Source organism: Eumetopias jubatus, unplaced genomic scaffold (assembly GCF_037043125.1).
Source record: "Eumetopias jubatus isolate StellerSeaLion01/CBP00866 unplaced genomic scaffold, mEumJub1_p1.0 scaffold_4, whole genome shotgun sequence".
NCBI classification, from domain to species: Eukaryota; Metazoa; Chordata; class Mammalia; order Carnivora; family Otariidae; genus Eumetopias; species Eumetopias jubatus.
In genome coordinates this window covers 87,780,419-87,805,613 of record NW_028274810.1, presented here as the reverse complement: position 1 = coordinate 87,805,613, position 25,195 = coordinate 87,780,419, and the positions used below count along the sequence as shown (strand labels likewise).

General features: G+C 55.1%; 1 protein-coding gene across 3 annotated transcripts; it reads left to right on the top strand.

The window, feature by feature from the left end:
* Positions 1-12,179: 12,179 nt before the first annotated feature.
* EXTL1 (exostosin like glycosyltransferase 1) lies at positions 12,180-25,195 on the top strand. Of its 3 annotated transcripts, XM_088023026.1 has the most exons (12): positions 12,180-12,952; positions 18,593-18,683; positions 18,961-19,068; positions 20,130-20,249; positions 20,842-20,974; positions 21,174-21,280; positions 22,067-22,163; positions 22,467-22,502; positions 22,959-23,071; positions 23,482-23,642; positions 24,691-24,862; positions 25,025-25,195. In XM_088023026.1, exons 1-12 carry the CDS (start codon positions 12,180-12,182, stop codon positions 25,193-25,195), a joined length of 2,082 nt encoding a protein of 693 aa, XP_087879152.1. The 3 variants fall into 3 exon arrangements, with proteins under 3 accessions (XP_087879152.1, XP_027969826.1, XP_087879153.1); XM_028114025.2 differs by lacking the exon at positions 22,467-22,502 and having other exon boundaries at positions 22,067-22,156; positions 22,985-23,071; XM_088023027.1 differs by lacking the exon at positions 22,467-22,502 and having other exon boundaries at positions 22,067-22,156; positions 22,985-23,071; positions 24,691-24,886.

The following is a 25,195-nucleotide window of genomic DNA, read 5'->3' as shown; positions in this document are numbered from 1 at the left end:
AGGCTGCCCAACCAAGTGGCAGAACTGGAATTTGAATCCAGGTTCACATGGATCACATTCCACCGTCTTAAACACTATACCAGGGGACAGTGAGCCTGAAGATTGAGCCCAAGCCCCTTTAGCCCCACCCCATACCCTTGCCGTCCTGACCTTCCCTGCTCTTGTCGGTCCAATCTCCTCATTTTCAGCCACCTCTTGCTCCGGGCACAGCAAACTGCTTGGGGATATCACATTCTCCAATCTGGCCATGCTCTGCCACCCTCCATGCCTTAGCAAGTGCTGTGTCCCCTGCGCAAGTGCTGTGTCCCCTGCCTCGGCCTCCCACTGTGGTCCATCTAATGTCTACCTTCACCCATCCCTGCGCCCTCCACCTGATGAACTCCAGCTGCAAGTGTCCAGCACTGACAAGAATCACATCTATGGGGTGCCTGGGTGGCTCAATTGGTTAAGCGACTGCCTTCGGCTCAGGTCATGATCCCGGAGTCCCGGGATCAAGTCCCACATTGGGCTCCCTGCTGAGCAGGGAGTCTGCTTCTCCCTCTGACCCTACCCCCTCTTGGGCTTGCTCTCTCTCTCACTCTCTCTCTCAAATAAATAAATAAAATCTTAAAAAAAAAAAAAGAATCACATCTATGCCAAGTGTTTGGCACACCCGATCTCATTCCACTGATACGATAATTCTGAGAGGTCAGTAGGGCCATTTTCAGTTTGCAGGTCAGGAGACAGGGTTCACAGAGGCTGGGTGATTTACCCAGGGTCTTACAGTTAATGACTGGCAAAGCCAAGACCAAAACCCAGATCTAGCTCTTCTGCTACTATACCTGGTACCTGGCTGGAGGGAACGGGCAGGCACTGGGGTCTCTGAGGTGGTTCCGACATTTCCTCTCTGTCAGACCTAACTCTACAGCTAAGGGGACAACCCCCAAGGCAGTCCCTAGAGTGCCGGCTGAGAGGCTCAGGGACTCTGGAGCCCAGAGGAAGGGGGCCAGGCTGAGGGGGTTTCCTGCAAAGGAAGGGGCTGGGCATCTTGCCCACCCCCACCTGGGAGGGGAAAACTGGTGAAGGCATTACCCTTTCAATTTCCTGGCTCCTCCTATGCCTTCAGGAGTTTACTTGGCCTTGGCAATGGCCTGCTTCCCAGAATCTCTCATCAAAAATGGTTCTTGGAGGCTAGGCCAGTTCAGGGATGCCCAGAGGCCAAGGAGGTCCTGAATTCCCACTTTCAATCTTTTCTTCCTGGCCCCCAGTCTTGTTATCATCAAGCCCATCAAATGTCTGGTAAAGGCTGGCCAGCCTGCAGAACATGAGCTGGCCTGGTGGGTACCAGGTTCTTGGCAGGTTTGGGATAATGGGAGTGCGTAGGGATGGAACCCTTACTAACATAATGAGTGCCACGTCAGTCCCTGTTCAGAATTCTTCTAGGACTGCTTTCAGCCTCAGTGACTAAACCCACCATCCTCACCAAAAAGCCCAGAAGCCCTTCAAGATCTGAGTCAGCTTCCTTTAGCAAGTCAGATTCACTGTTCCTTCTCCTGCAAAGAGACTGCCTGGTCCCTAGACATGCATGTGCTCAGCCACCTCCACATGATTTAGGCTGTTTCCATTTGTGCCTTCAGCACCATTCCCATCGCTTCCTGTCCGATCTTCCAAAACCCAGCAGAGATGTCACTTCCTCTGGGGGATCCTGGTTGAAACCCCCTGTGCTCTTCGGTGCTGCCCAGACACGCATCGACATCCCCGTGACGTGTCTGCCTCCCTACATGGCCATGGGCTCCTCGAGGACAAGGATGCCATTTTATTCCTCTCTGTGGGCCTAGCACAGCACCCGGCACAGTGGATGTTGGATAAGAGAATGAGCGAATGAGTAAGAGACACCCAGAGCAGGGGGTTTGGAAACATGAATGACTTCGTGGTCCAAGCAAGCCAAGCAAATTGTTGTAAGATGCTGGGGAGCGGGAAGGATGGTGGCAAACTGGACAGAGTGATTTGCCTAAAGGAATTTGAATTCCATGAAAGAAAATAGGAGAGGCTCAGTCGGCTGAGCATCCAACTCTTGATTTAAACTCAGGTCATGATCTCAAGGCTGTGAGATGGAGCCCCAGGTTGGGCTCCGCGCTCAGCGGGGAGTCTGCTTCTCTCTCTCTCTCTCTCTCACTCTGCCCCTCCCCGCCACTTGCACATTCACGCACGCATGCGCACGCTCTCTCTCTCTCAAATAAATAAATAAATCTTTAAAAACAAAAAAAAAAGAACACTGGAGAGTGAAATTCAGCCTCTGTTAACAACCTTGACAACGATAATGGCTAATTACAAACTGACTCTGCACCAGAGAATAAGGTACAGTGGTTCAGGATGTGGACTCTGGAAATAGGCTGCCAGGTTCAAGTCTCAGCCCTCCCGCCTGTTAGCTGTGAGACTTGGGTCCTGTCACTTAACCTCTCTGAGCCTGTTACCTCACTTGCAAAATGGAAATAATAATACCACCTACGTTAGAGGCTTGTCGTGAGGATTCAAAGATTGAGTACATGGGAAGTGTGTGAAATGGTGCCTGGCCTGTGGAAAACACCCTAGAAGCGCTACTGTTATGATTCCGTGATGGCAAGGGTTCAGAGAGGGCCTCTCCGTGAAGGTGACGTGTACACAGAGCCCTGGATGTGGGAACCTGTGCTGAACCCTGGAAGAAGTATCTTTGAGGCAGGGAAAAGAGCCAAGGAAAGGTCCCAAGGTGGGAAGTGGCTTTGCTGGGTCTGAGGAGTAGCAAGCAGGCAGGGGGCTGGAGTGCAGTGAGTCCGAGGGAGGGGCGGGAGACAAGGTCCTGGGGGGTCAGCGGGGGCGAGATCACACAGGGCCTTCTAGGCCGTGGAAGGAAGCCTAAGCCTGGATTTTACTCTGTGTGATGCAAACCACTGGGGGGAGTTTGTTTTAAAAAAAGGTTTTATTATTGAAGTATGGCAAGGCCAACAGATCAGGAGACAACTACAATTGAAAAGACGGTTTGTGAAACTCACAGATCCCGAGAGAAGGGGCCATGAAATGCTCCAGGGGGTCACATGGAGAAGCACCAGGTCTGTCAGGAGGCAGAGGGAGCAAGGGGAGAGCCTGGGCAAGAGCCTTTATTGTGGTTTCTGTAGGAGGAATGGATAAGGTAGGGGAAGGTGGTTTAGGATTGGCTAGTATGAATAATGTCCAAAGGCTCTGAGCCAGGGGGGCAGTCCTCAGTTGTCTAGCACCTGGCCCTGAGGTGAAGAGTGCAGGGGGAGTGTGGCCCTGTGCCAGAGAGCCCTCCAGGAGGTGTCTGGGGGTATGGGCTCTGGATTGATTGGCTTGCATTTGAAAGGTGAGTTCAAGAGTGTCTTCTTTAGGGGCTCCTGGATGGCTCAGTTGTTAAGCGTTTGCCTGCGGCTCAGGTCATGATCCCAGGGTCCTGGGATCGAGCCCCGCATCGAGCCCCGCATCGAGCCCCGCATCGAGCCCCGCATCGAGCCCCGCATCGAGCCCCGCATCGAGCCCCGCATCGAGCCCCGCATCGAGCCCTGTGTGTCGGTCTCCCTGCTCCACGGGAAGGCTGCTTCTCCCTCTCCCACTTCCCCTGCTTGTGTTCCCTCTCTCGCTGTCTCTCTCTGTCAAATAAGTAAAATCTTTAAAAAAAAAAAAAAAAAAAAGAGTGCCTTGTTTATTATCTCCAGGAATGGGCTAGCCTTGGGAGAGGCAGTCCCTCGGGGGTCAGCAAGCACCTCCCCATGTCAAAGCATCAAAATACAGAAAATTAAAAGATATGGTTAATACAGAGTTACAGCCAAGGAGGGATTCTGGCTTCTGTGAGGAAATGGTATTTTAGTGAGACGAGAGCAAAGCAGACGCCAGAGGTCAATGCAACACTCCAGACACAAAATGATGGCGGCCTGGATTTGGGTGGGGGCAGGGGGTGGGAGTCAGACCAGCGTCAGGGTGTGTTTGGAGATGGGGCCAACAGGACCTGAGGGACCTGATGAGGATGCTGTTGGGATTATAAGAGGCAACCTTTTTTTTTTCATTTGACAGAGAGAGAGAGACAGCAAGAGAGGGAACACAAGCAGGGGGAGTGGGAGGGAGAAGCAGGCTTCCCGCCGAGCAGGGAGCCCGATGCGGGGCTCGATCCCAGGACCCTGGGACCATGAGCCGAGCTGAAGGCAGTCGCTTAACGACTGAGCCACCCAGGCGCCCCAAGAGGCAACTTGCCAGGGGGCCATCCAGGATTCACGCCCGTGTTTCCTTCTCCAGTCATGGACTGTACTGTCTCACTCCTCTGTTAATGGCGTTGTAAAGATGTTCTAGAAAATGAGACTTCCAGAGTAGAGATTGAAATAAAGTGTCCAGCACACCTGGGTGGCTCAGTCGGTTAAGCGTCTGCCTTCGGCTCAGGTCCTGGGATCGAGCCCCGCATCGGGCTCCCTGCTCAGGGCCACTCTCCCCCTGCTCTCTCACTCTCTCACTCTTTCTCTCTCTCTCAAATAAATAAATAAAATCTCAAAAAAAGAAATAAAATGTCCAGCACAGTGCCTGGCACATAGTAGGTACTCAACAAAGAGTTTTTTCTTCCATAAGGGAAAGTATAAAGTCCCGCAGGTCTGATGTCGGGAGATCATGGTTTGGTCCTGCCTCTACTACCACTAGCCGGGTGACCCCAGACAAGTGATTTCATCCCTCTCAGCCCCCTTCCCTAATCTGGAAGCAGAGATGCGAGCACCTAGCTCTCCCGGTGGTGGCAGGGATTAAACGAGGCGAGGTCTGTAAGGGGACCAGCCTTTGCATGGGCTCACATCAATTGCAGCCATAATTATCACGTCTTAAGGAATGTCGGTTGAGCCAGGCTTTGGAGATGGGGCCAAGACTCCCAGAGACATAGGACTGAGCCCCCTTTATCTCCTCCTAGAAGCCTACCACCTGCCCCAGCTCCCACTCCTCTGCTGGGCATCTCCTCAAAGAACCAACAGAAAGCTGTGTTTACTCTGCCAAGTGGCATCCCTAGGGAGGGAGGAGAGGAGAAAAAAATCTTCTTGCCTTGGCTTTGAAAAGCAGGCTGTTAATTACCTGGGGTTCCAAGCAGCCTGACGGCTATGTAAACACTTGCCAAGCTGGCCTGTCGATTAACTCCTTGGCACCCAGGGCTGAGGTCCAAGAGTCTGGGTGTGGGCTGATCTGGGAGGGTCGAGGAACTTCAAGAGGTTGGGCACGGCTTTGGAGCCTTCAGAGAGGGACTGATTCATTCAGGAGGAGGGAACAGAATGACTCTGACTGTGGTTTGAAATTTACTTTATTTGGCCTGTCCGGTCCTGCTATCCTCCAGCTTCCACCCTAAGACCCCTGTCCCAGGAACACAGGCCCCAAAGGGCTGAAAGCTCAGCCTGCAGTTTCAGGCAGGGATGGTGTCCTGTTTGTGAGAGGCTGGCCCAGCGAAGCTTGCTCACCTCAACCCCTTCTGGCTTTCTCCAGCTAAGAGACACCCACCCTATAAGAAGCAGAGACCCACCTCCCAGGGGCGGGGGACCCAGGCCCTGGGCTGTGTCTAGGTGTGGCTGGTTAGAAGGTAGCCTTGGCTGACAGCAATTATTCACATGTGCACCTGCCAGTCCAGTTGGCAAAACCCTTTCCCCTGCATTGTCTCCTTCATCCAGCTCCAGAATAAACCTCTGAAGCAGGAATTAGGCCCCTGAGATGCAGTGGCTCAAATCTAGGCTCTGTTACTCACCTGCTGTGTAGCCCTGGGGCAGTCACATCACCTCTCAGGACCTTGCTAAGCTCACCTGTTCAATGGGGACAACAGAGGCCCGTGGCAGCAATTTTACTCTGAGGCTTAAATGAAATCATGGATCCAAAGAGCTCCATCATGCCTGGCACTGGGGAGCAAATGTACCGGCCCCTCCCTTAAATCCCCTTGAATTCCTCTCTTGAAGTTTACAGAAGAGGAAAATGAGGTTCACTGAGCTATCAAATTATAATCGTCCAAGTGTTTAGAAAAAATGATCATACCATAGCGAGCATGTGTCAAAGTTGTATTTCACTCATTCATAAGGAAACTGTCGGATGACAGAGCTGGTTCAGGGGACTCACTGAGGATGGTCCATGAAGCACAGAGAATGCTCGAACAAGATTGCTAGTCAGATTCCAACCTGGCAAATACCCTACAGGGCATGACTTATAACCTTTGGGATGATCTCTACTGGTCAGAAATCATTTGTATTGCTGCTATCAGATAAAAATCATTTGTATCTTACCTGTTTTCTACAACTTAGTGTCTTTTTTTAAAGATTTTATTTAGGGCACCTGGGTGGCTCAGTTGGTTGAGCAACTGCCTTCCACTCAGGTCATGATCCTGGAATTCCAGGATCGAGTCCCACATGGGGCTCCCTGCTCAGCGGGGAGTCTGCTTCTCCCTCTGACCCTCCCCCGTCTCGTGCTGCTCTCTCTCTCAAATAAATAAATAAAATCTTTAAAAAAATAAAATAAAGATTTTATTTATTTGACAGAGAGAGAGAGAGCACAAGCCGGGGGAGTAGCAGGCAGGGGCAAAGGGAGAAGCAGGCTCCCCGCCGAGCAGGGAACCTGGTGCGGGGCTCGATCCCAGGACCCTGGGACCATGACCTGAGCTGAAGGCAGATGCTGAGCCAACTGAGCCACCCAGGTGCCCCTACAACTTAGTGTCTTAGTTCTCATACTTATAAAATGTCTGGGCCCCCAGTACGTAGGGGGTCACGTCTTAGTTCTCATACTTATAAAATGTCTGGGCCCCCAGTACGTAGGGGGTCACATGACCCTTGGGGGCTTCTTGGATGATGCCCCAGGAGAATGATGAAAGTATACACAGTCTCCTCATTGCTTCACTTCCAAGTTTTGCACATTTTTCCTGACAAAGTCAAGTGTTCATAGGATGGGAAAGGGAAGGATTGGGCTTCCAAACTGTCAGAATCACTTCTCAGTAAGAATTCCAGATCTTTTTCCTCTAAAAAGCTAGTCTTGCTACTACGTTAGGATGATGGAGAGAAAGTGAAGGTCCAGGAAGAGGGTGTGACTGGTCCAAGGTCACCCCGCTATACCTGGGGGAGTGGCAGAGGCCAGACCTACATTCCCTGACTCTCATCCCCTGGGCCCCTGGGCTGCTTCCCTGGGCCTCCCTAGCTCTGGGTTCCAGATGTGAGTTCTCTGCTATAGGGAGGAATCGCTCTGCATCCTGGTGGGGCCTCAGGGGGAGACTCACTTTAGCTGGAGCTGGATTGCTATCATAGAGTCCTGTGGGGATTCGCCATGCTTTGGGGTTATCAGTGCTCAGGCAAGTGAGAGCTGAGACCCCAGAGCCTCCCATGGCCTCCAGCCCCCCACACGTGTGAATTCCGCAGCGAGACACCCAGAAAGCTCAGAGCTGGAGGAAACAACAGTGGTGGGTGAGAAGCAGCAGATGGGTTGCCATGGTGATCGTCTCCTGGAGCTCCAAGTATCTTTCTTTCTGAACAGAGATGGAGATACAGCAGGAAGAACATGGGCACAGGGGAGAAAGTCCAAGTCCTAGCCCTGATCTACCCCATCTGGACAGCTTGGTGCAGGCCGGCTCACCTCTCCTGGGGTCTGAGGAGGACAGAGGATGCATTTGTTAGGTGCCGGCTTTGTGCCAGGCATGGTGTTTTGAAGGTTGTCCATTCATGATCTCATTGAACCCTCTTCCCAGAAAGCCTTAGAGGAAATGTGCTATTCTCGGCATTTTATAGAAAGGGAAACAGCAGCACAGAGAGGTGAAGTAACTTGCACAGGAACACACACAGCTTGGTAAGAGCACCTGAGCTAACGTTCCAGGCTCCTTTCTCTTGGAAGACTAGATGCATTCTTTCTGGAAATTTCAGGCCCATTCCAGAGAAGGAAAGACAGGGGGGAGGCAGAACCAGGGTGCAAAGAGGGAATAGTCCAGATCAAACCCCCATTTCCTGCCTGGGCACTTGGCCAATACGATACCTGGCCCCTCAGGCAGGGAGCACCCCCTTGCTCCGGCAGCCCCCCCGCAGTGTGACACACCGTAGCCCCGAAGCAAACGCTGCAGTGCTCCAGCTCCGGGATGCCATCCAGAGCACTCCCTGGTCTCCAATCCACTCAAGCTCTGCTTCGACCCTGCCCTGCGGGAAACAAGAGTGCTGCCTTCTCCAGAAGCTTCCCCTCACTGAACCAGAGCCTGGGCCTTCTCCTCCCCCTCCTCCCCCCTGCTGTCCTTTCCTTCCTGCCCTGTCTCACCCCCCTCTCCCCAAAGTGTGGGCTACGGGGCCATTGATCAGAGCCCAGGCATAGGACAGGAACTCCGGGTGGCTTTGATGAGCCCTAAGAGCTCAACAGAGGCCCTCAGAGCTTTTGGCAGAGACTGGCGATGTATTTTTAGAACGAGCCCAGCTCAGTCCCGCCTGCCAGGATGCCCTGACTTCTCTTCCTCCATCCAAGCCGCAGGGCAACCACGTGAATCACAGGCCAGACAAGCCCAGGACGCAGCCAGTCTGAGGGCCTCCCCTGCAGGGGCGAAGGTAGGCGTTGGCTTGTGCGTGTATGCAAGTGTGGACACAGGCAGGAGCCAGCCAGGGTACCTAGAGCTGGGGGAGCAGGAGTCCCCTACCAAGCCCCTGGCCCGCTGGCCTTGGCCTCCTCGCCCTCCCAGCTTTGTCCACCGGTCCATTCATTCACTCATTCAACAAGTATTTGTTGGCCATTTATTACCCTAGTGCTGGGATGAGAAGGGTGAATGAGACAAAATTCCTAGCCTCAGAGGTGGACCCCTGACCTTCTCCCCCACCTCGACTCCCCACTCAGTCTTGTGGTTTCCCCTGGGCCCACATGGCTCCCCGCCTGTCTCTGCCCCGTGGCAACTTCTTCCTTGGAGTCCGAGTGGTGCCTCAAAAACAAGTGAGACCATGTCTCTCATGTTGCACGTCCATGCCCCCCACCCCCAGAACCTGTGCTTCTCCCCGCCCTGCTGGAGTGACCTGACCTTGCACCGCCCCCCCCACTCCCTCACCTCCACCGTCAGCTTCTCAGGGCGCCCCTCCCCACTTGTCCCGTCTAACACTGCAGCTCCCCCTACCCTTCTCCACAGCCTTTCTTGCCAAATAACACGAGATTTTTTATTTATGTTTTGTTCATTGCTGATCTCTCCTCCCTGGAACGTGAACTCCATAAGGGCAAGGTTTTGTCTGCTTTGTTCCCCACCCTGAGAGCCCGCCTGGCCCACACAGTACAGGCTCATGAAGGAGAGTTGTGGAATGAGGGAATGAATGACTTGTGGGGGTGACCGTCATAAAAAAAAGCAGTCCCTGCCTCTACTCCTGCCATTTCCTGTCTGCTCCCACCTAGGCAGCCACACTGGTTCTTCTAAAAAACATACTGTGTCCTTCAAGCATTAGGGCAGGTGTCCCTCGGTGCACTCCCATGCTCCCTGCCCCCCTCGTCCTGTGATTGCCTGGATCCTGGTGTTCCTCAGGGACGGTGCCTTCTGCAAGAATGGGGGTATACCTGCCTCACTCAGGAGACAGGATGGTGTGATGACTGAAGGAATGGACTGCCTAGGTCCAAATCCTGGCTAATCCTGCAGGAATTCAGGCAACTTACTTAAGCTGCCTGGGCCTCTCTTTTCCCATCTATCAGATGGGGATAATAACAGTACCTTCCTCAGAGCCCCCTAGGAGAGGATTCAATGAGCTAATACACTTGCACTTGGAGTTGCATGTGGAACATAGTAAGTGTAATAGGAACGTTAGCTGTTACTGTTCTTCAATGTCGTATCTCCAGGGCCTGGCACAAAACCTGGCCCACATTTAGTACTTAATAAGTAGTTGTTGGATGAATGAATGAATGAGTACAGGGATAGAAGGATGAAGAAGTGGCTTAAGAACCTAGAGGAGGGCCCCAACCCAGCACGAGGAGAGTCAGGGAGGCTTCCTGTAGGAGGGGAGCTGATTCCTGTCAGATGAGGTGGAGTTAGCTGAGCAGGGTGAATGGCAGGAGCAGGAAACAGCAAGTGCAAAGGTCTCTCTCCCCTTGGGAAAGCCTGATGTGTGCAGGGAAAGTCAGTCCATCACTTAGTGATGGACGCTGTAGGCAAAAAGGCCAGGTTTCCCCTGTGCTGGCCATTTTGAGGACATTGGGTGAATGAACTGTACTCTTCCCTAGGACGTGCTGCCCACGGACAGCAAAACATTCCCATGGAGGGCAAAACATTCTCCCTGCTCAGATCAGTGGCCCTCTGAGATCAGGGGAAGGCAAGAAAGGAAAGGAGGTGGCCACTTGTTGAGGGACCCCATGGGATAGGCCTAGATTTAATCTGACAACCACCTCACGGTAAAGATCTTTACCTCCATCTTGAGATGAGGGGACAGAGGCCCCACATCATCCAGCTGTTCAGAGGTGGAGGCAGAGTTCGCTCTAGGTTGGCCCATTCCACATGGCCTCCCACATCAGACTGGGGCTCCTGGCAGCCAGGGGCTGTGTTTCCCCCTTCACCTCAGCAATTCTTTAGTGGGTGACATCACCCATTCCTGACCCCCCTCTCAGAGCACAGACTAAGGAACTGAGCAGGGGAACCCCTCAGTGGCCGTGGACTAATGGATAGCCAAGTTCAACGTCAGGCAGAACTTACCATATGGACTGGAGGATGAGCATCAAGACCTTCTCTCCAGAGCCCCAGGCAATGGCAGACCTACCTGGACACCTGAGTGAGAGGTGCCGGAAGTGGGCTTGAAAAGGCTGCAGCTGGATGAGGTGGGGCTAATCCTGGGAATAGTGGAGAGCATCTTACCCAGTACCACCCACCCCATTGCGCCCCCACCCGCCCCTCCCCCTACCTCACACCTCACCGTGGACTTTCTCATCTGCTGACTGACAGACTCCCCACACTCGGACCCCCCTGCTGGGGTGACCAGTGGGAAGCCCTAAGGAGGAGGGTCAGGAGTTCAGGGTTTAAGTCCCTGCCCTGCCACATCTTAGGAAGATACCACCCCTCTCCGAGCTTCACTTCTCTCACCTGTGAAACATGAGTGCTAAACCTCTGCCTTGGAGCGCTGCTGTGTGGATTCAGAGGCTGTGATAGCACGAGGCGTCTGTGAGGTGTGGGTCCTGCTGGTGAGGATTATCGACCCTCAAGGAAACTGGTTTGGAACGGGTTAAGTGGAGACCCTGCCTCCCAGGCAGCAACGAATCAGGGCTGGCAGGGGAGGAGCCGGGCCGGGAAGGAGGTCCCGTCGGGCCAGATGCTGCCCTGAGAGGGAGCCGGGGAGAAGACCGAGACGCCGGCGGGGCTGGGGGGCGCCGTAGGACGGGAGCGTGGGGCAGGGTCTCCGGTGTCTGCACCGGGACAGCTGTCAGTCAGAGGGTGCAGGGCCAGCTGAGGGGAGGAGGGGCCGAGCTGCCTGAGAGGGGGACAGCGCCGGGGGGTGGGAGAGGACTTAGGACCCAGAGCACTCCCAGCCCCCCGGGGCAGGGGGTACTGGCTGCACCCAGGCCTTGACCTCAGCCGACCCTGAGAGCCCACATGGGCTGCCGAGTCTAATTTAAGCTCCTGCCGCAGGGCCCACAGCCCGGGAGTGCCTGCCCGTGGGCACAGGGGCAGCCAGGACTACTCAGGGGCTGCTCAGGCAAGGGGAGGATTGGGGAGGCCAGCCACCCTTCTGTCCAGTTACACACCCTGGCCAAGCCACCTCCTGTGAGAGCCCTGACAGGTCCCCATGGCCTGGCAGACTGCCTGCCTCCCTGCTGAGGCCAAGGTCAGGGGGTACAGCCAGGAGGGCAGAAGGACGTCGCCTGGCAGTGTGGTCAGGGGATTGCATCAGCCTGAGCAGTGCCCAGGGGCAGGGGCCCTGCTGGCGGTTGCGGGGGGTGGGGGTGGGGGTGGGGGGTTGTCAAAGCCTGGCTTGGTTGCCCAAAGGCCAAGGAAGCAGATTCCTGACTGCAAGAAGGCAAGGCCACAAAGCCGGGTCCTACCTGGCCTCCTGGTGCCTGGCTGGTGACTTGCGGTTTGACCTTACACAGGCAGCCTGTTCTCCATGGGCCTCAGTCTTCCCATCTGTACAATGAAGGCGCTGAACTAGAAGGCAGATCCCAGCTCCAGCGACTCGCCCTCAAGCCCCTGCTCCAAGCCCTTGCTCCTCCTGCTTCCCCCAGCCCTGGCTGCGGGTGGCCACATGCAGTCGTGGAGAAGAAAGTCCCTCTGGCTGGCACTGTCGGCCTCTTGGCTCCTCGTCCTTCTGAGAGTCTTCCCCCTTCTCCGCCTGGCAGTGCCTGCTAGACCTTGGGCAGGGGCCCCCCAAGGCTGGCCCCGCTGGCTGGATGCAGAGCTCCTGCAGAGTTTCTCCCAGCCTGGGGAGCTCCCAGAAGATGACCCTCAACTTCCTCAAGCCCCCCGTGGTGGCAGCTGCGACTGGGGAGCTTGCTTTGATGTCTCCAAGTGCAGGGGTGGTGGTCTCAAGGTGTTCGTGTACCCGGTGGCTGGCCCGATCTCTGACACTCACCGCAGGATCCTGGCTTCCATTGAGAGCTCTCGATCCCGCTCCGTCAGCCCTGATGAGGCCTGCATCCTCCTCCTCCTCAGCCTGGAAGCCCCAGCCGGAGAGTGCATCCCAGTGCCCCAGCAATGGAATGGGGGAAGGAACCATCTGGTCCTCAGTCTCCACCCAGCCTTCTGCACCCAGACCTTTCAACTGGGACAGGCAATGGTGGCCAAGGCCAGCCCCATGGTGGACACCTTCCGGCCTGGCTTTGACGTGGCCCTGCCGCTTCTCCCTGAAGCCCACCCATTGCGAGGTGGGGCCCCTGGCCGGCTGGGACAGCACAGCCCCCACCCTGGGGTGCCCCTGCTAGCCCTGGCGGAGGAGAGGGGCGGGTGGCGCACAGCAGTCCCGGACTCCTCTGCCTGCCCCTGGGATGGGCGCTGTGAGCAGGACCGCGGACCCGAGCAGTAAGTGGACTTTTACCCCGGGGGCGGGGGGGGGGGTTGAGTGGGAGGGATCTGCAAGGGGACTAAGCCCAGAGGCCAGCGGGGAGGGCAGGATTGAGATGGGACAGGAGAACCGGCTAGGCCTGGCAAACTCTGGCCTCAGCTGCAGCAAGAGGGAATCAGGTTAGACAGAGAGAGACCCCACCAAGATGGTTCTTTGTCACACAGGGTGTCCAAAGTAGGTTTTGGAGTTCTCCCTCGGGGATCTGTAAAAACAAAAATATGACTCACTCCTGCTTACTCTCTTTCTCTTATTCCAATTCCTCCTTTCCTAATATTTTAACGTACACGTCTATTGTGCTCACTCTGTGCTAAATTATAAATAATGGTTATAATAAAATAATACTAATTGCTATCATTTGTTTGTGTACCAGACACTAAGCTCAGAGAGGTTAAGTAACTGGTCTGAGGCCATCCAGACAGAAAGGGCACAGCCAGTGTTGAAATCCAGAGCTGCCTGTTTCCAAAGCCTTCAGCATTAGAATTCTGAGTTTTAACCAAGAGTGTATGATCAACCCATCAAATGCCTCAGAGCCATGGAGACTAAGAACTGGTCACAGATGGAAGCTGCTCTGGTGTCTAATTTGAGGGATTAATCTCTTAAGGAAACAGCAAATATGAATGTCAGACCTACAGAAGAACTTCCCGCCCCACAACCGCCTGGAGACATAGAGGGGGGTGTGGTGCCTATGGGACATGGAGAGTTGTTCAGAAACCCCTCTCCGTGGGCTAGCTGGAGTGACAGGCCTCAGGTGATAAAGCAGTTAACCCTGAAGTACCCTAACCCCTCTGGACCCCCAGGAGGCCGGTGTGTCCGTGTGTCCGAAGGCTGGTTGGGCAGGCAGGAACTCAAATCCTTTTGAAGGTTGTCCAGGCAGCAGAGGGTTCCCTCTCCATCTCTGGGGCAAACCTGAGTTGGAAACTGTCCTCCCCTTGCTCGCTCCCTCAGGTATCTCCGTTCGCTGCTAGAACAACATGGGCTATTCTCAGCAACACCTCCCCGCTAGGAAGGCTTCACGTGGCCAAGCTCCCTTTTTGCCTCTGCTTCTCAGGGGCTTCTCTCAGGCAGACGGCTCTCCTGGGAAGGCACTCCCTCTACCTCCTCAAGGCACAGGGCCTCCAGGGAGTCCCACAGCCAGAGGTAGGAATGCAATTGCTTCATCAGCCCCCAGGCCCTTCTGCCCGGACCCATCCCTAGCAGGCGTCCTCAGCAGTGATCGGAAAGGTCGGGGATCCCCCCACCCCAGGCCCCTGAAGGTCAGAGCTCAGACAGAGCTTACCTTCAGTGAACTAGTTTCTCTTGTTCACCATGGCCCCACCTGACCTCTCTGATTAGGCTCTTAGCCATTCCTGCTTATAGGAAGTTCTTCTTTCCGCTGACTTTAGTTACTGCGCTGGTGAATTTCAGTCTGAACTTCTTTGAGAGACTGGAAATTAGGGAGCTGCATACCATAGGTGAACTGCTGACGTACTAAATGTTTACCGATTGATCCCAAATCGGCCAGAACTTGTCAAGGCTTTCTTATCTGCGTGGGCCACCCTCTGGATGAGTTTATTTCCAAGGTGTGATGCCTGGCAGCCTCTGACTATCCTCTGCAGTTTCACAAGGTCTGTCTTTGGCCTCAGCCCCCCTGCAGGGGACAGGTCTTGTAATCTCTGGAGTAGCGTAAGCCTCAGTTTCCCCGAGGTGTCAGGCAGCTGCCTGAAGCAGCCAAACAGTATAGGGACAGAGGGAGAGAGGGAGGCCACCTGCCACAGGGCAGCCCCCGGAAGGTGGCCTGAATAAACAAGTATTGGCCAGAGAAAGAGGCAATTCATCGTCCCTGCCACCATCTCACAGCCACTGTCCCACATTCCCTGGGCTAGCGACCGGGGGGGGGGGCGGGGGGGGGCGAGAGGGGGAGGGGAGGAAGCGAACACGCCCCAGGCCAGGTGCTGCGCCAGCCACTTTGCACAAGTCACACGCCCTCAAGTACCCTGCAAGGGAGGCATTGTTATTCCCACTTCAGGGAACAGGAAACTGAGGCTCAAAGCGGTGGAGGGAGCCAGCCAAGGCCCTTTGGTGACAAGCTCCTTGATTCACCGTGGCCTCCCTGGAGTTTGTGATGGGGTGGCTGCGGAGCTGGGCTTAAACCCGGCGCTTCTGGCTCCAGAGCCATTTTTCCACCTTGGGTGAACAGTCTCCTGTTGCTTTGGAATAAGCCTCCACCCATTTAAATTGTTATTTATTTATTTTTATGAATAGGGAATTCATTCACAGGGTACAAAATTCCAAAGGCACAAAAGGGTATACAGTAAAACTCCCTCCCACCCGTGTCTCTGGCCACCCGGTTTTCCTTCCTGGAGCCAAACACCGTTTCTAGTTTCTCTCATGGCTTTTCTGAGGTATTCTGTGTGTGCACAAACAACGTGTATGTATGGTCTCCCTCACTTAGGTTTTTGTGTTGTTGTTTTTTTTAACATAAATTCAGTGCATGTTTTAAAGTCTCCTTTGCATCTAGGAGGCGCAGTGCCTAGGATCCATGGTACTTTCAGGGACCCAGGAAAACGTTTTCATTTCTTTGAAAATCAGAAGGAAAAACCGTACTTTTAAGTAGAAGAAAATGTTTTAATATATATGTTTTTAAAGATTTTATTTGAGAGAGAGAGAGAGAGCATGAGCTGGGGGTGGGGTGGGGTGAGGGAGAAGGAGAAGCAGGCTCCTCGCTGAGCAGGGAGCCTGACACGGAGCCCGACACCCCAGGACCCTGACACCCCAGGACCCTGAGATCATGACCTGAGCCGAAGGCAGATGCTTAACTGACTGAGCCACCCAGGTGCCCCTAATATATAATATTACTGTTTTTATTTATTTATTTATTTATTTTTAAGATTTTATTTATTTATTCATGAGAGACAGAGAGAGCGAGAAGCAGAGGGAGAAGCAGGCTCCCCGCAGGGAGCCCGATGTGGGACTCGATCCCAGGACCCTGGGACCATGACCTGAGCTGAAGGCAGACGCTTAACTATCTGAGCCACCCAGGCGCCCGAGTTTTTATTTATTTTTAAGTAATCTTAAAATATGTACAACCCCGTGATCAAGAGTTGCACGCTCCACCAACTGAGCCAGCCGGGCACCCCAGTGTTTTTGTTTTTATACTAAATGCAATTATCAAATGTAATTTATATATATAATATTTATGGCAGAGAGACCCCAAAGGCCAAAGTACCTAGGGCACACGGAAGTCACACGTGGCCCTGCCAATAGCCAGGCTGCAAGAGAGCCCATCAGAGCCACATTGACTCCATCCTTGGGCACTGAGGCCCTGAGTCTGTGGCAAACACCTTTTATGGTCACAGAACCCTAAGACTTCATTGGCAGTTACCATGATGTCCCCGCCACAGCACGCACAGAGACACACAGACATCCAGCTCTGCTTATTTACCTCTACTGATAGGGATCTCACCATCTCCCAAGGCCACCCCCTGGCTCCTGTCAGCCAGACATTCATTACTAGAATTGGTGCCGAAACTGACCTTGCAGACATCTGGCCCCCTGGTCCTGGGTCCATCCTTTATCACACGCCGGGCATCCGTTCACTGACCAGCTATTACGTACCCAGTCTCGGCCAGGTGCTCCACTAGGCCATGGGGATGCCAAGATGAGGAAGGCAGGGCCCCGGCCTTCAAGTTGCTCGGTCTTGTGGGAGAGGCAGGCAGATCCTGGTTAGGACCCACACTGTTAAGCAGAGAGATGCTGTGCAAGCTGCCTTGCTTGCAGGCTCCTCCACTTCAGAGCTGTGGGGCCTCTCTAGGCCTCCGTTCCCGCATCTGGAAAGCAGGGGACGAGCAACACAGACCTCCGGTCTCTGAGGGAGTGCTGTGACAGGGGGGTGAGTTACCTCAGGTAAAGCACTTAGAGCAATGCTCTGGGAAGCTTGGCGTGGCTCGTTACTACTGTGTGCACACACAGGCTGTGGGAGCAGAGAGGAGCCAGCCTTCTCTGGAAAGATCAAGGAGGGCTTCCCAGAGAAGGCGAGGTTTGAGCTTAGATCTTAAGATCGAGTAGGAGGAGGGGCGTCTGGGTGGCTCAGTCAGTTAAGCGTCTCCCTTCAGCCCGGGGCATGATCCCAGGGTCCCAGGATCGAGCCCCACATTGGGCAGGGAGCCTGCTTCTCCCTCTCCCTCTGCTGCTCCCCCTGCTTGTGTTCTCTCCCCCGCTCTGTCTCTCTCTCTCTCAGATAAAAAAGAAAATCTTAAAACAAAAAAATTTATTAAAAAAAAAAGATCAAGTAGGAGGAATTCCTTGGGCTATAAGGCAGAGCTGGGGTGCTCCAGGCTGAGGGAGGATATACAGAGACGCAGAGGAGGGAACGATGGAGGTTAGTGAGGACTGAGGAGTACAGTTTATTCAGAAAGCTCTTTGTCTCTGGGTTCTCGGAAGCCTGGAACTTAGGGCTTCTCAGTCCCTTAGGGCTTTGTTGGGGAGAGGAGGAGGGCTGTAGCTGGCTGGTCCTGTGGCACCGATGAGTTAGAGAATGTTCTATTGTTTAACGCGTGGCTTCTTCCAGGAGAAGCCTGGTGGCCACCTGAGGAGGAGAGACAGAAGGCGGGAGGCAGAGCCCCTGGGAGACCCCTAAGCCGCAGCTCCGGGGTAGTTCAAATAACCCAGGGGCAGGAGTTAGCCTATTTGGTTCTAGTTCCAGCCCTGCCTTAACCCTTTCTGAGACCCTAAGCTAGTCCTTGGGTCTCTCTGAGACTCAGTCTCCCCATCTGTTCAATGGTTCAGACTCAGGCCAGACAGGCTGTAGCTGAGGAGGGTCCTGGGACCTCTGAGCTCTATTCATCAGTCCCACTCTGAGCAGGCCTGTGAGGCCAGGAGTCCTGCCCCCTCCATGCCCTCCCCACACCTCCCGGCAGCTAGGTCATGGGCACCGCTTCCCTGGGTGGGCAGTCCCAGGGAGGCGGCTCCAGGAGGCTGTGACTCAAGCCCCTCCCCCCACAAACACACACAGCCGAGTGTGGCCCTGGGGTTGGGAGGAACAGAGGAGGCCTGTCCTCTGGGCAAGGGGGCCTCTGGGCAGCAGCTTCCTGTGCGGTTCCGGGCTGGGGGCCCAGCCCACCTCCTGACAGAGGAGCCTTTCATGGGCCTGGGCTCTCGGGATAGGGGGGAAGGCAGGGCAGGGAGGCCACTCAGGTGAGGGCTGCCCAAGAATCTGCGTGTGGCAGAGCAGTGGGGTGGGGGGGGGGCGAGCCTGTGCCTTGGTTTCAGACCAGGCCTTGGAAACCGCTGGTCCCGCCACCTCCCATTTTGCAAATGAGGAAACTGAGGTCCAGAGAAGAGAAGGGGGGAGATGCCTGAGCCCACCAAGGGCAGAGGCAGAACTAAGCCCACCATGGGTGAAGGGCAGGTGTGAAGCTTGTGTTCGTGTCAGTGTTCCGTGTGTGGTTGTGCGTGTGCGTGAGTGTTCATTAACATATGAAGCACAGATGATGGATTTACACATTGTGAATTTGGGAGTATTGGTGTGGGGAGTTGGGGGGATGTGAAGGGAGCCAGGTGGGGCGAGGGGCCGCTATCTCAGGCCTCATATGTGTGGGACCCCTCCTGTACCTCCTTAGGACCCACCCTGGGGCAACGCTACCCAATGCCACCTTCTGCCTCATCCCTGGCCACCGTCCTGATGCCTTGCACTTCCTCCAAGCCCTGCAGGTACAACCCCAACGTAGGCATCCCCTGGCCCTGCCCCCTCCCCCCCCACTCCTGAGCTGGCAGGCTCTCTGGGCCCAGGCTGATGGGAAGGGACAGTGAGCTGCCCGCACCCACGCTCACCACACCCTCTGTAGAACAACCCTCTGCCCAAAAAAACCACCTTTCTCTCCTCTTTGCCCCTTGCCCACAACCGAAGCAGCTGCTAATTTGGAACTGGGGGAGGGGAAGTGTGTGTAGGATAAGACTGGGCTTCCCGGTGCCTCCCCTTTCCCCCCAGGCTGGCTGCATCCCTGTGCTTCTCAGCCCTCGGTGGGAGCTGCCCTTCTCTGAGGTCATCGATTGGACCAAGGCGGCCATTGTAGCTGACGAGAGGCTCCCATTTCAGGTAGCTCAGGGTGCTGCCCACAGCGTGGGACTGGACCCAGGACATGGGAGGAGCCCGGGATCTCAGCCCCCAGGCTGATCTCAGTCCTCATTCCTATTCCCCATATGTGTATATTCATGATTTTGCTCCAAGCCCCAAGCCTCTGGGGCTCCCATAGGATCATAGAGAGGCAGAGACTCCTGAAGGTTCTGAGAGCAAGTCCTGAGCCTTCTCCAGACTCAGTTTTCCCATCTCTACAGTGGGATAAGTTAGACCAGATGATCTCCATGGGCCCAGCCCATGACTCGACCAATTTAAGGGAAAGCCACAAAAAATCCAAAATCTGAGTGCCTCCATGGAGGCTGGGGTAGGCAAGCAAAATGCAGTGACTTTTCCAGCTGATGAAACTAATTTTGCCTGACTATGAAAACCCTGCATAAGCCTTGAATCCCCTGAGAAGTGAGAATGGTATGGTAGTTAATAATAATAGCTACCAGCCACAGAACCTCTACCATATGCTAAGCACTTAATGTATATTATCTAATGTATTTATTTTTAAGATCTTTTTATTTATTTGAGAGAGAGCGTGCACGCGCACGCACACAAGTGGGGGGGGAGGGGCAGAGGAAGAGGGAGAAGCAGACTCCCCGCTGAGCAGGGAGCCCGAGGCAGGACTCGATCCCAGGACCTCAGGATCATGACCTTGAGGCAAAGGCAAACCACTTAACCAACTGAGCCCCCCAGGTGCCCCTGTGTTGTCTAATTTCATCCCCACAGCCACCCTATAAGGCAGGTACTATTATTATCCCCATTTTACAGATAAGGACACAGACTCAGAGAGGTTGAGTAGTTTGCCCATAGTCACACAGTTACTAAGTGGCATTTAGGCCCAACTCTGTGGGATCCTTGAACTCTTGATTGTTACCTGGGCCTCAGCCAAAGGTGGCTGCTCTAACCCACTTGGAAACCCGAGTGGAGAAGCCTTCTGGTTCCCAGACTGCCAACCTGGGTGGTCCCACCTCAGAGTCAGTCAGAGCCCGACAAGGCGCCATGCCTTCTCCTTTCCTCCCTCTGTGCCTCAGGTCGTCGCTGCCCTCCAGGAGATGCCCCCCACGCGGGTCCTTGCCCTGCGTCAGCAGACCCAGTTTCTATGGGATGCCTACTTCTCCTCAGTGGAGAAGGTCATCCATACCACTCTGGAGGTGAGGGGGACTTCCATGATGGGGGCTGTGGGGCTTGGCTCCTGCCTCATCCCTGTTCCCTCTCCACACCCCTCTCTCTGGACACCTCTTCCACCCTGCTGTTTGGACTTCCCCCTTGAAGAGGCTTCTGGGATGAATCTGAGACTTGGCTCTGAGCTCTTGGACAAGTTCCTTCTCCAGTCTTGGCCTCAGTTTCCCCATCTGTAGAGGGACAGCTCTGGCCAATAGATTTCAATGCATGTGCCAAGATGTCAGCCCAGGTGATGGGCAGCGGCTGCCTCGGGTGCTGTGTTAAAGAGGATTCTGGGTCCGGAAAGAATGTTGCGACTTGTTGGCAACATCTGCCATGAGTGAGGAAGGAAAGGGAGGCAGCAAACTCACCATCATCGGCCATCTCTGGACACCATCACTGAGTGCCCCCTACTCTGGACTTCTGTACCTGAACCCTTCAGACAGTGATGCAGCTGCTGCCCTCCCAGGAGCCTGAAGGGGGGCTGCAGGGAGGGGGTGCTAGGCCAGGTCCGCACTTCCCCGGACCCTGCCCACGACCACACCGGCCACTCCCTCAGCACAGCCCTCTCTCATTTCACAGATTATTCAGGACCGGATCTTTGGAGCATCTGCTCACCCCTCGCTACTGTGGAACAGCCCCCCAGGGGCCCTCCTGGCCCTGCCCACTTTTTCCACAAGCCCCTCGGACTTCCCCTTCTACTACCTACAACGGGGTATGCCCTGGGGACGGGGCGACTTGAAGTCCCCTCACCAGCTCTTCCCAAGTCCGTCCCAGCCGCAACCATAAAGCCCTGCCAAGCCCATCCCTGATTCTCCCACATCTCTCCTGGCTCCTGGAGGCCCCGGCTCAGGTCACTCTTCAGGAGGTTCTGTCCCCTCCCACCCTAACAGCCTGTGTCTCCTTCCCCCCAGGCTCTCGGCCTGTGGGCAGGTTCAGTGCCCTGATCTGGGTGGGGGCCCCAGGCCAGCCCCCCCTGAAGCTCATCCAGGCGGTGGCAGGCTCCCAGCACTGTGCCCAGGTCTGTTCCCCTTGCCAGCTGGGGTCCTGGGATCCAGGGTGGGGGCAAGGGAAAGGGCAGGGCCCTTGAAGATGTCTAGGCCCCAAGCGTAACCACACATTTGGGGGGGAGGCCTGGGAGGGGTTTTCAAGTGCTGTCGGTGCCCTCCTCTTTAAGTCCCAACGTTCTTGTTCCTTTCCTCCCTGCCCCCCGCCCTTGGAAACTGATGAAATCACGTAAAGAGCAGGTACCCCTTGGGGGGGCTGGAGAGGTAAACAGGCGTGCGTTCACGCATGTGCTCATCCATCAGTCATTTTCTCAGTGCCAGGCCGTGGGCTTGATGCTGAGGATGCAGAGAAAAAGCAGGAAAGGATTCAGCCCCGGATTCCCGTTCAGTTAGCATTTTCTGGCACACGCTGTCAAATCTCACTTCCAGAGAAGCCACATAGACTCTTGAGAGAACTCACAGGGGAGGGAAGCTCAGCCGGGGACAGACAGAGCAGTTCCACAGATGGGACATTTGAGCTGGGCAGCGAATGATGAAGGAGCAGAAGAGAATGAAAGCCTTTGAGAGAAGTTGGGCATGGAGCGAGGGGCCAGGGCCCAGGCGAGGGGTTACCACCACCGACTCCCTCCAGTTCTAATGGTATAGGTAGCTTCCTTCGTGTCACCGGAATTCCTGCCTTCCTGAAGCCCAGAGGCAAAAACAGGGCAGCGAGAAAAGGACCTTGGCTCCAACTAAACTCTCCCAAACTCACAAATACAGTTGCTCTCCCAGACTTCAGGAACACCCCCTTTTCCTCCTAGATCTTGGTTCTCTGGAGCAGTGAGAAGCCACCCCCACCCAGGTGGCCCAAGACAGCAGTGCCCTTGACAGTCCTGGAAGGGCAGAGGAAGGTGAGGAGTCGGGGGGGGGGGGGCAGGAGGGAGGGCTCCAGCCCCCACATGCAGGGAACCCAGGAGGGCACACACAGGGTGCTTTGCCTGAGCCTGAGCCAGATCTGGACTTCCAGTCAGGCCTGAAGCTGGTCAGGAAGTCCCTCCTCCCACCTCACTCAAGGATCTCCCCAGGTGGACTGCTTGCACGGTGTGGGTGCGGCAGAGCTTCCTGGAGTGGATGGTGGGCTATCTGACGTGGGTCTCAGCTGCAGGCCCCATAGAGATGATCGTCTTCCGTCCCTGGCCCTTGTGGATTGTGCTTCCAGAGACCTGGGGTTTTGTGTGATGAGGGAAGGCAGAGGGCGTATGTGGGCTGCCTTGGATAAGCCCGAGGAGAAACGTGGGATCTTGAGGAAATGAGAACAGATGGCAGCACACGGAGCCGGAGGAGGGTGGCTTCTGAGAACCCGGGATGGTGGGAGCCACCTGCGTGCTGTGTGGCTCTGGGCAAGTCCCTTCATCTCTCTGGACCTGTTTCTTTCAAAGGGAGGATGTCTGACAGCCCCTCCCAGGGTTGAGGTGAGCATGTAATGTGACAAGAGGAATCCAAAGGCGTCCAAACTAGAAGGACCCCTAGATACCCTCTGCCCGTTTTACCAAAGGGGAAATGGAAGTGCAGAGAGTTACAGTGAGCTCCGGGTCCCAGTTCCAGGCAGCCTGGCCGTTGTCACTGGCCTGTCTTCTACACCCGTGTGCAGGGGCTCCCGCTTCGAGGCTACTTAGTCACTGTGGGAGCCTGGGGAGGGTTCCCACGGCTGAGTTGGCCTCACCTCCCTCCCACTACAGGTCAGTGACCGCTTCTTCCCGCACAGAGCCATCAGCACTGATGCCATCCTCAGCCTCGACGCCCAGAGCAGTCTTACCACAAGTGAGGTGAGGACGGGGCCCAAGAGGAGCCCAGGGTGGGGGTGGGCAGAGCCAGAGGGGCCGGGGGCAGCCGCTTGGATTCCCAAAGCAGAGAGGAGCAGAAGACCAGCGCAGAGGTGCAGCCTCTGCTTTTGAAACCACCCCTGCGAGCCAATCAGCCTCCTCTTTAGCAATCTAGTAGAACCTTCCAACCTTCAGCAGACTCTTGAAAACAGTTTTCAGCTCCCAGCTGAAAAGCATTGTTTCTAGCTCCCAGATGGGACCCTACCCCCACCCCAGCACTCCTGGAAACTTTCACGCACCCATCTCCTCTCCCCCTGAGTCCCCGTGGCCAGGCTAGCCTTGCCTCCGTATCTCTGGATGTCTCCAGCTGGTCAGGACGTCCCTCCTCATACCTCACTTAACTATCTCCCCAGGTGGACTTTGCTTTTGTGGTGTGGCAGAGCTTCCCTGAGCGGATGGTGGGCTTCCTGACATTGAGCCACTTCTGGGACGAGGCCCGGGGTGGCTGGGGCTACACTGCCGAGAGGGCCAACGAGTTCTCCGTGGTTCTCACATCGGCGGCCTTGTACCACAGGTACAGAGGGCCGGCCTGGCACTGGGAGCAGAGGGTCAGAGACTCCTTCTTTGAACCATGAGCAGGGTGGTGTGGGAGTGAACACAGCAGTCAACCTAGAACCTCCAGAGATCCAGGTTCCAGGCCCGGATCTGCCACATCCCAGTTGTGTGATGGGCAAGTCTTTTCTTGTGAGGCTCAGTTTCCTTATCTGGAGAATGTTTTCACCTGTCAGGGCTGACATGATAATCAGATGAGAAAACCACGCAGATGGTCAACAAATGGTAGCTAGTGTTATTTTAAATAGAGCTAGGTAGAGGGTAGGGATTTGGATTTGGTAATGGTGGAGACAAGAGAATGTCCCTAAAGTTTTATAAATGTGTGATGGAAAAAAATAAAAATAAAAAAAATAAATGTGTGATGGGCTGGGGACTGTCCCAGGCCTTTCAGAAGTTGATGGAAGCACTCGTCTTTGGGGTAGAGACTGAATTTTGGAAGGCCCCTTTAGAGGGGTTCCTTAGACATACTTAAACCAAGTATGTGTAACCTGGTACCTCTAGTAGGTTCACCCAGGAGCTCTGCGGGGGAGTCTCAGCAGAGTGAAGAATGCCCCTAAGGTCTGCAGGGTGCACCTAGGTTGTTCTACAGGAGGGCTGCGTGAAGCAAGGCTCACCTGGAGCATCATCATCTGGTTAATCCACAGCCTTCCTGAAGCTGGTCTTTGGGGCTGCCACGTTTAATGGCCTTGGAACCAGCTGATCCCCCACCTCATTCTGGCTGAGGTCAGACCTCAGAGCCCAGGGGTGGGGGCCCCAGGGAGCTGTAAGGGAGGGGGCAGGGAGGACACCATTTGCTGCAGACGACCCACAGAGCACCGAACAGTAGAGAGTTGTTTGCACTTCTGGTGTGAGCTCTCTGAGGCGGCCTGGGCTGAGAGGGGGAGCAGGGGTTTCTAAAGAGGTGTTGGGGAATGAAGTCAAAGGGAGAGTGAGGTCAGGAGGGAGGAGAATGGGGCCTGGCAGGGAGAGGTGGTGGGTGAATCTGGCTGCTGTCATCCCGCCTTGCCCAGGTATTACCACATCCTCTTCACCCACTACCTGCCCAAGGCTCTGAGAGCCCTAGCGGATGAAGCACCCACCTGTGTGGACATCCTCATGAACTTCCTAGTAGCAGCAGTCACCAAGCTGCCCCCTCTAAAGGTGCCCTACGGGAAGCAGCATCTGGAGGCCAGACCTCCACTGGTGAGGATCCAGGGGGGCAGGTCGGCACCGGGAGGGCGCTGCTGGGGATGGGATTCCCTCTCACTGTGTAACCCCAATCCTGTTTTTTTACTGCAGGGTTCGGGGGCATGGGGGTGGGCTCAGAAGGACAGAGACCTCCAACGCATTTCTCCTCCCCCTTAGGCGCCTGAGGGCCTGGAGTCGCAGCCGCCAGTCCAGGACTGCATCAATCGGATGGCAGTGGAGTTCGGCTACATGCCCCTGGTTTCCTCTCGCCTCCGTCTGGACCCAGTACTCTTCAAGGACCCCGTGTCCGTGCTGCGCAAGAAGTATCGCAGCCTGGAAAAGCCCTAG

Coding starts and splice junctions, on each gene's coding strand:
- EXTL1 (XM_088023026.1), top strand. CDS start 12,180: ATGCAGTCGTGGAGAAGAAAGTCCCTCTGGCTGGCACTGTCGGCCTCT. Junction 19,069..20,129: donor ACGAGAGGCTCCCATTTCAG/GTAGCTCAGGGT, acceptor TCTGTGCCTCAG/GTCGTCGCTGCCCTCCAGGA. Junction 22,503..22,958: donor GATGAGGGAAGGCAGAGGGC/GTATGTGGGCTG, acceptor CCCACGGCTGAG/TTGGCCTCACCTCCCTCCCA.